This window comes from Nicotiana tabacum, chromosome 9, assembly GCF_000715075.1.
Source record: "Nicotiana tabacum cultivar K326 chromosome 9, ASM71507v2, whole genome shotgun sequence".
In the NCBI taxonomy this organism is placed as follows: domain Eukaryota; kingdom Viridiplantae; phylum Streptophyta; class Magnoliopsida; order Solanales; family Solanaceae; genus Nicotiana; species Nicotiana tabacum.
Genome location: NC_134088.1, coordinates 114817241 through 114835030, shown reverse-complemented (window position 1 = coordinate 114835030; position 17790 = coordinate 114817241). Strand labels below are relative to the sequence as shown.

The following is a 17790-nucleotide window of genomic DNA, read 5'->3' as shown; positions in this document are numbered from 1 at the left end:
CATTATCGCTTGACTTTACATAGTCAATTATGATAATTCCCCTAGAGAGTAGTTGCCTAACAGTTTTATATTTTCGTCGTATATAACAAGATTTTTTGTTATACATAATGTTCTCAACCCTTCCTATTGCCGCTTGACCATTGCAATGTATGCATATAGGTGCAAATATTTTGGGCTAAGATGGAATTTCTTCAAGAAATTTTGGAGCCATCCAACTTCTTCACCGGCCTTGTCTAAGACTATAAACTCAGCCTTCATTGTAGAGCGGCAATGCACGTTTGTTTGGACGATTTCCAAGACACTGCTCCTCCACTAATTGTAAAAATATATCCACTTGTGGATTTAGTTTAGGTTTATCCGATGATTCAATTTGCATCACTATACCCCTCAATACCCGCAGGATAGTTATTATAGTGCAATGCATAGTTATGGATATATTTTAAATATCCAAAAACTCATTTTATTGTCCTGATAGTTCAATGCGAACTTCCTTATGTCGTAGACTAATACGTCTCGACATTCTATAGCATATCAGATTATTGACTACACTTAATGTAGCAATAATGTATTATAACAACAGCATGAATGATTGGCATTAGTTGTGGCCACAACCTTTTAGTATATAACATATTTTACAATCACCCCGCTATTTTCAAGTATTTGTATGTTATTTATTCATACGTCTATATGATATGCAAATTATACCACCTCCATTCATGAAACAAATCCAACTTGCAATAGATTTTGGTCATTTTTATCAGTTGGTTCGCCTCATTATGAACCAACGTATTAATACATTCGTTCATGAACGGTCATGTTTATACAAAACATACAAACACACTTTTCATAAAAAGTCACAGCCTTTCAGGTGACACACTTTCATAAAAGAGCTAACACTATAAATGTTCAAGAAAGAACAAATCATTTCTGGAAAGGCACGTAAACAACTTTCGAATTTGTAGTTTCATCACTAGTTATCACTAAGACTGAACAAATAATGAATTCACCGACTATCATATCAATATCCACTAAGGATTGGTGGGGTTCAAAAATTATATGATTTAGACATTGTATCTAACATTGGCTTTTGTCATGCATAAGCTAAATCCCCCACATTTCAAATATTTTATCAACATATCATCCATATATAATTAAATAATGACTATATGATTTGAAGTATTCTTAACGTAAACACATTTGCTTACACTCATTAATTTCAAAACCATTTGACAATATTATTTGGTCAAATCTCGCATGTCATTGTTTGGATGCTTGTTTTAGTCTGTAAAGTGACTTAACAAGTCGACACACCTTCTTTTATTTTTCAGGAACCACGAACCCTTCAGGTTGTTCCATATAAATTTCTTCCTCCAAAACTCCATTTAAGAAGATTGTCTTTACGTCCATCTGATGGATTTCAAGGCCATACACGGTGGCTAATACTATTAACACCCGAGTAGATGTAATCCTTATTACCGGCGAGTATGTATCAAAATAATCAAGACATTCTCGTTGTCTAAATCATTTGACAACTAATCTTACCTTATATTTGTCAATATTTCAAGTTTGGTTTTCTTCCTTTTCATTTTTCATATGGAATGGATTATGTCTTGCTATGGGGAACACGAATGAGTATTCAGTTAGCTATAAGCATAGCTCCTCCCCTCTCCCCTCCCCTCCCCTCCCCCCCCCTCCCCCAGAGGTTTTGGGTAAACCAGAACTTATCAACTAGGCATTCATCGTCTCATTTGACGTTCTATTCTTTCTTTCCGCAATTCCATTAGATTGCAGTGACTAAGGGGCGGTCTTTTGGTAAATAATTTCATATTCTAAATATATTTTTTTCAAAAGGAGATTCATATTCGACGCCCCTATTACGTTGTTGAGCCAACCACAAGAACTGTTATTTATGTCACGACAGAGCTAAAATTAATAAATGAGGAAGTTTTTAATCTTCAAACCAATCTGACATATTCATAATTAATAAACAATAAAATTTTTAATCTTCAAACCGAGTAACATCTTATACAACTAGATCTAATAAACGGTGAAGTTTTTAATTTTCAAACCGAATAATATATGAAACAATCAAATTTAATAAACGATAAAATTTTTAATCTTCAAACCGAATAATAAATTTGAGTAGAAAATTACTAAGATTTTAATCTCCAAAACGAGTATAAAGTCACTTAGACTTTAATTTCTGACAAATGAGTAGAAAGTCACGAAGACTTTAATCTCAACGAACGAGTAAAAAGTCACGCAGATTTTGATCTCGAAGCAGGAGTAGAAAATCACGAAGATTTTATTGTAGAAAATCACGAGAACTTTAATTCCCATGGTTTTTCAACTAAACTATTAAAACACTTTAAACGGGTTGATCTATTTCTCTAATCAAACACATATATGTTAATCTTTACATATATTATATTCATGATCTCAAGATACTTCAAGTATTACTGTAAGCCTAATTCATGTCTTACAACCTTGAAATATAATTTCATGCATACTAACCAACTGTATACCAACAATTCAATTTTATTTGATAAACAGAATAATAATTTTCTTTCAACAATATATTATTCTTAATCCCAACATAAAAATAAGATATATTTTGAGATCATCACATAATAAATATCTACCCTAACATTTACAAAATTAAATTTCGTAAATCACATTGGATAGAAGATTAATTGAAAAAGAGTAGAGTAAAGAAAGTAGAACCCAATTTTTATCAATTTATAAATTAATCGTGGTCTGCAATCAGGAATTCCTCTACTTTACTTCTACCACCTACATGCGCTTCAGAAAAATTCCAATAACTTTGAGATTTTGTCTACTTTTAATTTCACCATGGTTGAACACTCCAAATTGACATGAGTGCTCGATGATAATATCTTTCTAACCGTATGCTAAAGAAATCCTCTAATTGCACGAGGGAACCAAGCCTTTCTTAAAACTTAAAAGTATCACACTGTCCCTTGAAAATGTCAAGTCCTCTGAAAGCAATATGTAGTTTTCAGTTTTTCTTCTTTTCCCGTGATTTTATCTTCACTAACCTCTTCTTTTTATTGTGGCTATACTTGAATAGTCGTGTTCATCTCTAGTGTCGATCCACAATGTCGCCTACTGAGATTCAATGGCAGTCCCTTCCGCTCCAATGTGTTTTAAGACATTGAAAACACCAAAAATTCTGAACAGAAAAGGGATGTAAGAAATTCTGGATCCTACATTTACAATTATGACAAATTGCTTTGTCAATTGCTCGACATGAGGCATACAGGAACCAATCAGTGTGTAACATATCATTTCAATTCTAACATTTTCTTGTTATATCAGTAAGCAAACTTGAACTGAGGCCGAGGCATAACGAGCGCCAAACGTCCATGTAGCAGTCCATAAGATTGCATTGCCTCACCTATAGAGATATTGCCATATAACACCCAGTAGATCGAAGTAAATTCAATAATCCGTTACTTTCGTGTTCCATCTCTTGCCATGGCCACAATACCAGTAACGCCTTCAATTCTCGTAGGAACACACATATTACTTCATCAGATTATATTAAGTTCTTTAAGTTTGTTGGTAAACTGTGTTCGAAATCAGAAAATTTTATAAAGTAAAAGAGAAACATAAATGCATAGGAAGAACAAAATTAAATTCGAGCCCACTGAATTCACAGTGTATCCTTAAGGAACTTAATCCCCTCCTAATACCTGAGGTTTAGGATTATTTCCTCCCAGGATAGAACGGATTATCCACACTGGTGTAACGGTACCTCAAACCCCAGTGTTTCAGTGAATGCAATAAGGCGGAGCAAATCACACATGACACTTATATTTTATTTTGGAAAAATAATGCAAAGAAAATGGGAGAATTTAAGAATTTTTTCATATATGAAAATGAGGCTAAACCTCTAAAATTTATAAATAATGAAAGGGTGAAATGAAGAGGTGCAATTCAAAAGGTGGCTCTTCCATTTTCCATTTACGCCCATTCACGAAACCTAACAAGAAGTACAATCAGAACAAAGGACAAACAAAGTAGTTAATTTGGTTTAATCAAGTTGAAGAAGAAGAATTTTCAAAAGACATATTTTATTTTCCTGGTCATATTCTTTGTTTAGTTTTCCATTACGAAGTTAAATTTTATTTGAAGTTCTTTTTATTTATTCAAAATTTTCTCAAAAAGTTTCTAAAGGTTCGTGAAGAATAAAGAAGGGAGAAAATAAATGAAAATAGAAATCAATGTTTACTTGACATACAATTACTAACTTGTATATATTAACTAAGCTTACTTTCTAAATAACTCAAACGTAAATGAGATAAATGGAGCACACAAGGGTATTGAGAGTTAACTACTTGTAACTAGCCTCAAGTAAGCAAGATAAAGCTAATGGAGAAAAATAACTTTTTAAAATACCAAAGGAATACTTTACATTCAAGTGTTTTTTTACTACTTTTTAGAAAAATTTATTAACAAAATTAAAATTGGATGTCCTTCAAAGAGCTTTGTGTTTATTTTCATGTGCATCTTATTTTTTTCTTAATTTTACCTTAATATCCTAATAAGTTGACAATATAGAAATACATATTTGCTTCATGATTACTTTTGTACTCCAAGACTAAAAAGAAAAAACTTTGAGCTCTGTTAGTTGAATTTGAAATACACAACTAATTATAATAAATCATAAATTAATGAGTGGAAGATAAATGAACTTTGACATAATTCACATTGTTGCCAATCTAGTCAAATTAGAAGAGGGGGAGTAGAGCTTTTCCCTTTTATAATTTTATTAACTAAATTCCATAAATATTTTACAATAGACATGATATACTCACATAGATGAAACTATATGTAATCTCACAAACCGTCGCAACCAACCGTTACCCAATTTGAACAAAGAAAGAAACAAGATCGGAAAACCTGGATAAAGAGCAGTAGATGCGTTCTTTTTGGGATATACGCGTCAGAACAAACAAGGGAAACTACGGATTCCACGTGTGTTAAAAAAATATTGAAAAAGGTTGCAGTTTTCCCAAAATACCCCTGACGAGTAACGCACTGTCCCAAAATGCCCCTGATTGCAGTTTTCCCAAAATGCCCCTGACGGGTGACGACCCCAAGCTCCTCTACTGTCCCTTATTAATAAGAGGAAATTTCACTGTAATTTGATCGATCTCCACTCTCTCTCTCTCTCTCTCTCTCTGTAGAAGAAATGGAGGAGAAAAGCAGCTGCGACTGTGGTCACGAATTCAAGCTGCTGCTTCATGTCCTTCTGGTCTATCTCCTTCACAGGTTATTTACTTGTCTGTTTTCTCTCTTCGTTTTCTACATATTTATTATGCTCATTTTTGTATTCTGAATGTACTTGGGTAAAAGGTTTCAGTTGTTTTCAATGAAGCATACGACAGGATTCCCCATCCCGATTCTTCTTTGGAGCAGTCCATTTCCGAGGTTTTGTTTCTAATTCTCTTCCTTTAAATGACAATTTTGTAATTAGAAATGCTTAGAGAACATTTGAAAAAATCATAGTCTAAGAAAAAATGTTTGATTTCTAAATAGTAATGGTTTCATGTAAAATGAAGCAGAATTAATATTATGCAAATAACGCTGTTTCTTTTGTGGATTGTGAGAATCACACTTGATTAAAAAGACCAAATACCAAACTCTAATTTTTTAGGTAATTGTCTGTATGTTTAGGCTGATGGATCAAAAAGCTATAATTACTCACTTGGGGAAAAACCGGTATTTGTGCTGAATCTTTTCATTGGCGTAACGTGTTGTCATGTTGTTAGGTATGGGATGCAAGAGATCGACAAAATTCATCACTTTACGATGGGACGAAGTTTAGGGTATGCTGCACTCTTCTTCCATTGCATTTATCATTCAATTTTTATATTGAAACATAGATAGTTTGGCTATATCTGTTCAGTCTAGAATTTTGACAATGTAGTGTTGTCACTTTGCTGGTCACAGTTGCAGCTCCATTACTTTTAAGAGAGTTTAGTTAGTCATTTATAGTTTATCAGATACACCCAAATATGATATATGCATTTTTGTGTTATTTCCTTCTCAAAAAAAAATGTTAAATATACTGATACTTTTACAGTATGGAGGATACACTTTCGATGTAGGAAATGATCCCAAGCAACAGCCTCATGTTTCCCTTCAGCTTGGTCTAACAGATTATAGGTTCTTCTCTATCTTGGTCTTCTTTCTTCCTGCCTTCTTTTATTCTACATGTTTTTCCATTTAATGTGCATGTAATGGAAAACATATATCCGTCCAGTGCAATTTGGACAGGCTAATGTTACTGTCCCAAACTTATATCAGCATGTCGAAATGGTAAATTATTAATGAATTGTTCTTTATTTGTGTCGCTAAAATCTTGGGTGAAATACGAGAATTTGTGTATACCTGCAATGTGCCGTCAACACTTTAATTTTGCCATGCATTTACCCGAAAGGAAGAGCAAAAATAGGGAACAAAATAGAAAATACAAATAAAATATTCTTACACTTGGACTTTTCTGCTCAGGGCTTTGTGGGGACAAATTTAAGTCCTATTTGGGAAAGATATCTTGTTCCATCTGAAGGTAAACTTCCATGAAATACAATTGTTTGTTGAGTTGCTTCTTCCTAAGGAAACGACTGTTCCCTGCACATCTCTAATGTATCTGCTACCCTAAACTGCAATCTATTTCTTAGTATTTCTTTTAGTTTCCTTTTCTATACTCTTTCGCTTTCCAACATAAGGTCTGCAGCTAATTTGATATCTTATGAATTCTAAGAGAGATATGTTACAAGGTTCTTATGTGATGCAGAACTGCATATAACATTGCACAGAGCAGGCACTTCAAGTATATGAAAAGGGATGAAAATGCTTCTGACTGATGTTCCAGCTTGCGAGACTACAATTCGTTTGTGCTAAAAAATGTGACTTGGTTTTCTGCAGATGATTGCATACAGTGTCAGCACACATCAAGTCCTCTGGGTAATGGTGCAGTTGTAGAAACTTCTGATAAGAAAATACTTGTGCTTCAGAGAATTAATAAAGTTGGAGAATTCCCAGGATATTTTGTTTTTCCTGGAGGCCATCCAGAGGTATCTCATCTCATGTTGTAAGGACACCTTTGAGATAATGGCAACAAAATTCTGATAAATATAATCTTTCGCAACTCAAAATGGGAGAGCAAAAATGGTTGTAACCCAGCAAGCTACTCAAAACCTTTCATATTTAATAACGTGTGAGCTATGGCAGCAAAAAGCAACTGCCATATTTCCGTTTGTCAATTGGTTCACCATTTAGACCTTTAGCTAAACAGTGTTTATAAGTTGGGTAACTTGTTATTCTATATTTCATTAAATTCACCTGTTTATAATGTAACTACCAATTTGTGTGACCTTATCTGACATTGCTTTCTGCAATTGTAAGCTTTGTTCTAGGTTTATTTAATTAGAAGATCACCTAAGGGATTTCGAATGTCTGACTGCTTTCATGCAAAGCACTCTTCTTTTGCATCAAGATTAAGCTGTGGAATCTTTGTTACTTCACTGCCCAAATATGTCCGGATAATAAGCAATGCATGGCATGATTGTATTTATGCTTTTAACAGCCCCAAGAAGTTGGAATAATCTCCCATGACGGCTTCCAAGAGCTGAATCAAGGTCGCACAATTAACAGCAAAGTTTCTCAAGAAATGTTTGACAGCATTGTCTGTGAAGTTGTTGAAGAAACTGGAGCTCCTGCAAATAGCCTTGTAAGTGATGATTTGTGTTACTCTAATCGCCTTCTTTCTTTCTTCTATAGCCTTTCCAAATCCAATTTGTTATATAAATTAACACCACAAAATTGGGATTGTCAGCTCCTATCTAAACTTTCCACTTCGCACTGCTCTATATAAGTATATAATTCCTGTACGCTCAAAACATTTTGGGTAGCAGACAAGTGAAATGGGTCAACTTTGTAATCTGGAAGGAGAAGAAGGACCTTGATAAGCAATAGCGCAGACTGGATAAATATAATGTCTAATCAACATTGTATCAGGGCTCAGCCTGATTTTCATTCTGGGTTTTTTATACCAAATAGCACAATCACGTCGAATCTTGAGAATTATCATGCTTGTTGTGTTGTCGATTTGTTGTATACAAAGGTCATTTAACTGTACCTACATTTTTTTTCTTCTCTTTCCTTTTGTGGCCCTAATAGGAAAATATGACCGTTTATTTCGAGTAATGCGTTCTTATTTCTCAATTCATTTGTCAGCTATAACATTAAGATTTAGCTCAAAACTGTAATCAAATAATTCACCAAGATTATTAAATGTACTACTGTAATCAAATGTAATATACATAATGTAGGACACATTGATTGTCAGGTACAAAATAAAGTTGCATTTGGAAGCTGATCATTGGAGACTGGTGACTAATTATGAATATGACTGTCTGCAACTCTTGAGGGGGCTGTTTTTACATGCACCCTTAGATTGTTGTTTCCTTTCTGATAAGATTGCATCATTTTAGGATTCATATTTGTAGAAGACACCTAACTCTTGTTCTTTATTCTTTATCTTTGATGTATTATCAGTCCAGCCCCATCTTTATTGGTATATCCCGAAGAGTATTGAATGTTAGGCCAACTGCTTTTTTCTTCATCAAATGCAATCTTCAGTCGGATGAAATTCAACAATTGTATTCTAGCGTACAAAATGGCTTCGTGTCAACTCAGCTTTATGCTGTTTCAATGGTTAGTTTTACAAATTGTTAAAGTAGTTCTAGTGACTTGTCTTATAAATTAATTTTTGCTCAGTTGCCATATGGATCCACTTTTGCTGAGCTCTGTGGAATCTATGGCTTAGCCTTGCGGGAGTCCCATGTGGAGGGAAAGGGACCATCTAGCATGAGGTTGTGGTCTAACACACAATGCTAGCAATGTAATGCAACTAAAATTGTCGTAGCAAGGCATGTAAGTGCTACAAGAGTTGGTTAAAATTGGAGCCAATTGAAGCTAGTCGGTTAAATTTGGAGTCTGAATTTAATAATTAATTTTGGATTATCTGTTTTATTTGAGATTCCTTCTGGAATTTTAGCATTAGCGTCATCTTGGCAACTGTACAGAACTCCAGTCGTTCATAGAACATTCTGAAAATGTCTGATTCATCCCAATGTTATTGGGATTTTCTATTTTGAATTTCTCGATAAATACACTAATGGTACAACAAGCAGAGGCGGAGCTAGGATTTGATGTGTGGGTTCAAAATTTTAAAATAAAACACTGCTTTCATAGGGAATTGAACCCCCGTCTTTCCCGGTGAACCCACAACCCTTACCATTGAACCAAGGCCTCTTTTGTTACTAGGTGCGGCAGTATATATTTTTATAGATTTAGTATATATTTCAATACTAAATCAAGGTCTTTCCCGGTGAACCCACAACCCTTACCATTGAACCAAGGCCTCTTTTGTTACTAGGTTCGGCAATATATATTTATATAGATTTAGTATATATTTCAATACAAATACAGGATTCCGGAAAAAGTCACTGGGTTCGCCCGAACCCGCACCCACTACTGTAGCTCCGCCCCTGGGTACAAGGAAGTTTATTTCTGAGTTGGTGTACTAAATCTTTGGAATCAGAAAAAAATCTAGTCTATAAATCATATTATGCTTCTTTCTAATTAATTAGAGTTCTGTCTATATTTTTCTCAGAATCTTTTGTTTATTATGAGTTGCGTGATGCAACTATAGCACTAGCTGTTGTGCCTGAGAGTAATAAAAAGTGATAATTGCAAATCTATCCTATGGTTCTGTCTTACAGCTTCACAACATCAGTGATGCTTGTTCCTTGTTCCTGGCATGGCATCTTATTCTAAGCATCACCGAAACCCTTAAGATCCTTCTAGCCAAATAATCCTCCAACCTTTTCAGCTTGAAATTGCATAAAATCAACCTTAGAGGTATCTCCTTTCTGTCCTACCTGGGGCCATTTAGCAGCGTTCAGACTTGTCATGTGAAATTGAGTTTGAGCATTTCTAAGGCTCTTTTTTCATGTGCTGGACTACTTTATTTTATTTTTGGGTTCTTTCCTTTCTTGCATTTGATACTCTCTAATCTGTTGGACATTGCGGGCATCACCATTTCAAGACTGCTGATGATAGGTCTATATTATATTTAGCAATGATCCGTTGTTTAAGTATGTGTTGCTAAAAGTAGTTCGAGAGGTAGTTTTGCTTCTTCATCCATAAAAGAAAGGTTCATATTGCTTTAAACAGTTTATCTATGACTTGCAATTATTAATTTCACATGTTTCCTTTTTTGTCAGAGTGATTTGGAGAACACGGCTTCTAAAATGCCCGGCTGCCACAGAGGAGGCTTTGCACTCTACAAATTAATGGTACAAGGCGCAAATGGTAGCTAATATCTCCATAGGGTCGAATGAGGATCTTGCAGCCTTTTTATCTCTTGTATGCCTGATTTATTGACTTTAGTCCTTGGTGCGCAATCCCATGCTATTCCATTGACCAGAAGAGAACTTTCCATGTAAATGAGCTCGCTTGCCGATATGCGATTTAGAGCCCGTTTGGATTGGCTTAAAAAAAGTAGTTTTTTCAGCAGAAATAACTTTTAAGCCAAAAAGTAATAAGTTGGGGTGCCCAGCTTACTGCTTTTCGCTTGTTTTAAGTAATTTTTAATTTTGTCAAACACTGAAAAAAGCTAGAAAGAGCTTAAAAGTCAATCCAAACACCCACTTAGTCATATTGAACCACAAGTTTGCTTCTTTACTTTACTATGTATTGAGCTGTATCAGTTTTATTTTTGTCACTTCAGGATTCAATAATTGGCTTGCATCGTATAGCTTGTTGAACCCCCCCCCCCCCCCTCTCGCACAGAGAGAGAGAGAGAGAGAGATATTTGGTTGGCTGCATGTCCAGTAGGTATAATTAAAAGAATACGAAATCATTTTCATAATGATCATATAGTAATATAAAGCACATAATGCTGTATAATCCTATTACTGGATGGCTAACTATAATCCATAGATCAGCCTAAAAGCTTAGTTTGAAAGGTGTGGCTCACTATATTAATGTGCCTGTATATTAGCTACTTTCCTTGGCGTAACTGGTAAAGTTGTTGTCATGTGACCAGGAGGTCACGAGTTTGAGCCGTGGAAACAGCCTTTTGCAGAAATGTAGGGTAAGACTGCGTACAATAGACCTTGTGGTCCGGCCCTTCCCCGACTCTGCGCATAGCGGAAGCTTAGTGCACTGGGCTGTCTTTTTTATTTTTTTCTGTTGATTTAGGGATAACACAAATGCTTTGGCTTATTTACACCATTGACTGTCCGTTCGTGCACGTTCTATCAGCTATACCGTATACGCATGATTTAGTCTCGTTTTAATATTATATCAGGAGAATATTATTTACTATGACTAGTATTTTAGAAGGGTAAATCAAGACAAATGATGACTCTGATTTGACTGGATAGGCAGGAACTATTGACCTAATTTATATTCAGAGTCGGTAGTGTTATAGGAGTGAAAATATATATTGTGAAAATAGAGTTTAAATGTAAATAAACGGATGACTTGTGCCTTATATCGAAAGATTCTTTTATTTTTAGAGCTCAAACCCAGTAGCTCCTCTTAAAAAAAGCGAGTAACTTGAAGAACAAACTTTCAAGATTTTCATTCGTTTTATATTAGCTTCAAAAATTTGAAGAAATATCTCACTCAAACTTTTTAAAAAAATCGAAAGAAAAATTTCAACTAAATATTAAAGAGGATTTTTTTTCAGTTTTTAAGAAGCTGAAAAACTTGGTCGCATTTGTTTCAAAAAGAGTGAAAATACTTTTAAGTGAAACTTTTCTCGACCCAAAAAAAAAAAAATCAAACCAAACACCATTTAAGGATAAGTGTTTCATTTTTTGGAAAAACATAATCTCTCTGTCTTTCTATTTTTGGAATGATATGTCTAACAAAAATTACATGCACAAATGTAAAACAGTTGCTTCTGGCTCCTGAGAGCGCGTGATACACACTTTACTTTTATAAAGAACATATATGTGTGTGGTTATAGACCTTCTGGTAATATGGTTAGTGAAATTATTCACCAACCGCAGGGAGCAGTTTTTTTCTTCTGTTTCATCTCAAATTATTGAAAGAAAATTATAATAATAAAAAATAAAAATAAACATTAATATTTCAAATGTGATTCTCAAAATTCAAATCATCACCATCCTCTTCATGACCACCAACTTCAGAAAAAGTTCCATTCTTTTGGTTCTTTTTTCTTTTTGTTCAAGAACTCAGGGTGATGATTCTCACTTATAATATATACACAAATTTTGTTTTTTGAATGCATGTGCCATTTTAATGTCCCTTTTCTTCTAGCAATTGTATATTTTACACATTTTCCTTGTTCCAACTTATATAGACACCCCATACTTTTTAGAAGCTTTTCTTCCATTTATTAAAAGCAATATACATTGGTTGTTTTCATCACAAAAAAAAACTCTTTGTTATTGTGGGGTTCTTGAATTTTTATCAGGAAGCTGGAAAAAGTTTGAAATTTCAGAAGTTTATTCATATCCAGGTAAATATTTTCCCTTTTTTCTTTATCTTAATTGGCAATCTTTTGATTGTGTTATGCATGTACTTAGGAAGGAGAAGACAATAGCCATAAGCTAACAAAGCTTCAATTTTGTTTACTGGTGGCTAGATAGTGTATTGAAAATCATGAATTGAAGGTCAAAAATTGAAAATGAATGCCTTTCTTCATGTGGAAAAAGAAATATTTTAAAGATTTTGTAGTTTATGCTGTTTTGAGGATCTATCGAAAGCAGCATCTCTACCTTCCAGGTACGGGTAAGGTCCAGTGGCAGACGCACATGGTCGTCAAAAAATAATATTGTGTATATGTATAAATTACGATTAAAGCTGCATAAATTTTGTATAAATATTTTATTTGAACCCACTTGACAACTACTATTTTACGACTAAAGTTATGTACTTTTAAGATTGAACCCACTTGCACAAAATTCTGGGTCCGCTCTGCGTACACACTACCTCCCCAGACCCCCATTATACTGGGTTTTTTTGTTGTTATTGTTGTTTATATTGTTGTTGTTGTTGTTACCAGGGTATTGATTTTGGCTCGAACTTGAAAAGGAATGTGAGTGAAATTCAAGTTTTTCGCTTTGATGAATCGAGCGAAGTGTGATTATAGAATAAAGTTTTTCATGTTGGCTCTTGAACCGTCATTAGAATTGAAATTATGATTGTTGATTTGAGTGTTTGAGGGAAGAAAAAAGAGGATTTTGGTTCAAGATTAGCATAGGGGGGAAGAGAGAAGTGGGGTTTTGGGCACTTTTAATAAGATGGAAGCCCCAACAGCTCAGCCGACCACACCCCGGAAAAAGATGACGAAACAATTAACCGGAAAACGTGATGATTCTGCCTTGCATTCGGCAGCTAGAGCTGGAAATATTGTTGCAATAAGAGAGACTATAAAGAACACGGGCGAGGAAGAATTAGCAGAGTTGTTGATAAAGCAAAATTCAGCAGGAGAGACCCCCTTGTATGTTGCAGCTGAATATGGTTATTATGAGGTGGTTAGGGAGATGATCATGTATTATGATCTTGTCGCAGCTGGAATCAAAGCGAGGAACGGGTTTGATGCATTGCATATTGCTGCCAAACAAGGAGATTTGGGTAAGCTCTTGATGTTTGTGTATATGAAGTTATGAACTACCCGCATCATTTTAGCCTTTCCATTTTTCTGATGTGTAATCAACGAGATTTCAAATGAACTTGTTTGTTTGAGATTTTTATGCCAATAGATAATATAGAGAATTTTCTAGTATTTCTTATTTCTATTTTGTATAATATTAGACAGAGATGAGCTTAAATGGAGCAACTTGGTCAATGAGTGGTGGAGCCATGATTTACACTAAGGCGATCAAAATATAACGAACTAAACTTATGATGAAGCCAAGAGGTGTCAATATATTATGTGTATATATATAATAAAATAAGAATGACCTAGCTATACAGTGTAATTTTCCGACGCCTTGAGTACATGTGGCTCTGCAACTGTGGCCAATAAGGATTTATATAACCAACCCAACTTTCTTTAGATTGAGAAATGTTGTTGTTTGTTCATTTTTGGTAATGTTGCAGATATGGTGAAGGTATTAATGGAAGCACATCCAGAGCTAGCGATGACAGTTGATGTTGCAAATACAACAGCTTTGCATACTGCAGCGAACCAAGGGCATATAGAGGTGGTGAATTATTTCTTGGAGGAACAGAGTAGTTTGGCCACTATAGCTAAAAGTAACGGGAAAACAGCGCTGCATTCTTCTGCAAGGAATGGACATTTGCAGGTTTTGAAGGCTCTTTTGAGCAAGGAGCCAGGTATTGCGACACGGATGGATAATAAAGGACAGACTGCACTTCACATGGCTGTCAAAGGACAAAATCTTGAGGTTGTGGAGGAGCTGATCAAAACTGATCCTTCATTAATTAACATGGTTGACAATAAGGGTAATACGCCATTGCATATTGCAGCTCGGAAAGGGAGGTCTGAGGTATATTTCATCTAAAACTCTGCTGTATTGATGATATTTTAGTTAATGAGTGTTCTATGTTTACCATAACAAGAGATGGAATCAGTTTCTAATTAGAGGCTTTAAGACATTGTTTATTGCAAACAGTTACCCTTTTGTTATCCTGTTAATTCGGCGATACTAAATAACATCAGAAGAAAATAGTGGAATAGAAACCAGAATTTAGAGGATGTTCTGTTCTTTTTGCACCTTTCACTTATATACAATTTACACTCTTTTCGTGTCATTGATGTATTCCTTGCGCTGGAACAAATGCCAAAAGGGCCTTGTTTTGTTGATTATACACTAGAGTTGGCTATTTTTAGTTGTCAAAACATTTTAACCCGAAGTATATGTCTTGTTCATTGCTCACTCACTTGAGAGACATGTTCGACTAATTTTATTTTTGGTTACTTCTTCTTTGAGCATGATGCTGCTAGTGCTTATTAGTAACTAAGTGTAAAATATCAATATATGATTGACAGAATATTCAAATGCTCATGTTCTTCCAAAAATAGCTAGGCCACTCGTACCAGTTACTTCATATATGAACCAAATTGTTGACAGTATAAATGAAGTGAAATTGTTGATCATATGGAGAGCTGACTTGTTTTGACTGATATTGCAGATTGTTAAATTGCTACTTGGGCAGAATGAAACAGACAAAAAATTGATCAATAGGTCCCACGAGACAGCTCTCGACACTGCTGAGAAAATGTCACAGGCTGAAACTGTAGCCATCCTACAGGAACATGGCGTTGAAAGTGCGCGAGTTCTCAAACCACACGCAACAAATCCAGCAAGAGAGTTGAAGCAAACCGTTAGTGACATTAAGCACGAGGTGCACGATCAGTTAAAACACACGCGACAGACAAGAAAACGCATACAAGGCATCGCCAAACGCCTCCACAAAATGCATCGAGAAGGCCTAAACAACGCGATCAACTCAACAACTGTCGTTGCTGTACTTATCGCTACGGTTGCCTTTGCAGGAATATTTCAAGTGCCGGGGCAATACTATATGGATCCACATAACCTTCCACCTGGCCATATAATTGGAGAAGCAAACATATCAAACCACCATGGATTTCTCATTTTCTTTATCTTCGACTCCATCGCGTTATTCATCTCGCTTGCAGTTGTGGTTGTTCAGACAACAGTTGTGGTCATTGAAAGCAAAGCAAAGAAGAAGTTGATGTCAATTATAAACAAGCTAATGTGGGTGGCTTGTGTGCTTGTTTCAGTGGCATATTTGGCACTGTCATTTGTTGTTGTTGGCACACGTTATAGGTTGATGGCAATTATTGTGTCAATTCTTGGAGCAGTTATAATGATTTCAACAATTGGAGTAATGTTATTTTGGGTTATAAGCCATAGGATTGAGTCATCAAACAAGAAGAGCATGAGAAAGAACTCTATGGCTAGCAAGTCATTGGAATTGTCAGATTCAGTCCTCTCTGATGACAATGATGAATACAAGAAAATATATGCTATATAAATATTGTATTTTTTTTCCTTAAGTTAGGTGGGATTTGAAATTTTTTTTTAAAAAATATAACCCCACTTCCACTTATCAAGTTTGTAGACAATTTTGAGGCTGTATTTTTTTTTTTATTTTAAAAATAACAATGCATAGCCGTTCTCGAAAGAATAGCCGAAAAAATATTAGTTTTCGTGTATATATATATATATAGAGAGAGAGATAGATAGAACAACAACAACAACAATGAGAGAGGCTGTTTCCAATAGACCCTCGACATCCTTCCCCTCCAAGAACTCCCCACCTTGCTCTTGGGGTGACTCAAACTCACAACCCCTTGGTTGGAAGTGGAGGTTGCTTACCATCAGAGCAACCCCTCTTGTCACTTTTGTATATATCTATATATATAGATAGATAGATATTATATATAAATTTAATACACTTTTGTATAAATTAGTTTTGTATAAATATTATATACAAATTTTATACACTTTTGCGGCTACCGTGTGTAAATAATTTCGGTCGCATGCTAAAAGTGATCTTTGCCCTATTTTTTTGTTCCCCTCCCGACCTTGGGAGTTTTGATAGTGGTGCTTTGGTAACACTTGACTCGAACTTTCAACTTACCGGTTGGTGGTACATACTCAATCTAACGGATTTTTTTACAAAAAATTCAAATTTCTAGTGTTATTATCTTAGTAAATAGCTCACCATTCCTTCCTACCTAGTAGAGGATGAAATTTCTATGGTGATGAAAATTGTTGTTGCAAGGGTCAGTTGTGACTCCTTCCGTGTAATTAATATGATTACTTTATCTATTTTGGGACATTGTAAATTGTTCAACATCATTTCAGTCATAATATTATTTTAAATAACTTTTGAAACTTTCATGAATATTATTCAATAATTGTTAGGAAATCCAGCGTTTCCTTCTTCAAGTGAATGTCATCCTATGGTTTATGGTGAAATTCAAAAATAGCCAGATTTACGGGTAGTAACTGAAAATTAGTCACAATTTCAAAAGTAATCGGAATTTAGCTAATTTCATATAAAGATAAGGCTATATACATCGACATCCCCTTAAAGTTGTCCACACTTTTCACTTAGACACTCTATTTTAAGTCTGTTCCATTTGAACACTCCAAGCACAGCTCAAATATGTCATTTGAACACAAAATTCTTAGGCAGCTAAACATAAAAGGAGCGTGTAATTCACACGCCATATTAACGAATAAGACAATGACACGTGTATTTTACGTTAACCCCATCCGTCTGTCATCTTCCCCAATGATCCCCTGGCCATTTTTTTTTCCTTCAAAATGCAGCAGCAAACGACCAATAAAATCATTGGCAAACAAATAGAATATAATACAATAGATGAGAGTAGTGAAATCAAACCCAATCTAAATGTACCAAAGATGGGACTCAATCATAAAAATCAACGAACATAAGCATGAAGGTTGCCGGAAAAACGAAAATCCGACCAAACCGCAAAGTTGTCGGAAATAAAATTCCGACCGGATTAAAAGTGTAACGACCTGACCGGTCGTTTTGAGCATTTACGCTCCTTTCAACTATTTGAAATCTTGAATAACTTCCTACGAGGTATTATGACTTTGTGTGAATTGTCGGTTTTGGTTTTAAGATATTTTGGAGTTAGCTTGAAAGAATGAATTTTCATGTTGGAACCTTAAGTTGAAATAG

At 34.9% G+C, this 17790-nt stretch overlaps 1 protein-coding gene and 1 pseudogene across 1 annotated transcript; both read left to right on the top strand.

Annotated features, from left to right (window-relative positions):
* The first annotated feature begins 5180 nt into the window (after positions 1-5180).
* On the top strand, positions 5181-10822 carry LOC107786238 (nudix hydrolase 9-like; annotated as a pseudogene).
* A 1372-nt stretch (positions 10823-12194) lies between these two features.
* LOC107786240 (ankyrin repeat-containing protein At5g02620-like) lies at positions 12195-16126 on the top strand. Its single transcript, XM_075222366.1, has 4 exons — positions 12195-12592; positions 13139-13710; positions 14179-14588; positions 15235-16126. Exons 2-4 carry the CDS (start codon positions 13377-13379, stop codon positions 16102-16104), a joined length of 1614 nt encoding a protein of 537 aa, XP_075078467.1. The 5' UTR covers positions 12195-12592; positions 13139-13376; the 3' UTR covers positions 16105-16126.
* The last annotated feature ends 1664 nt before the right edge of the window (positions 16127-17790 follow it).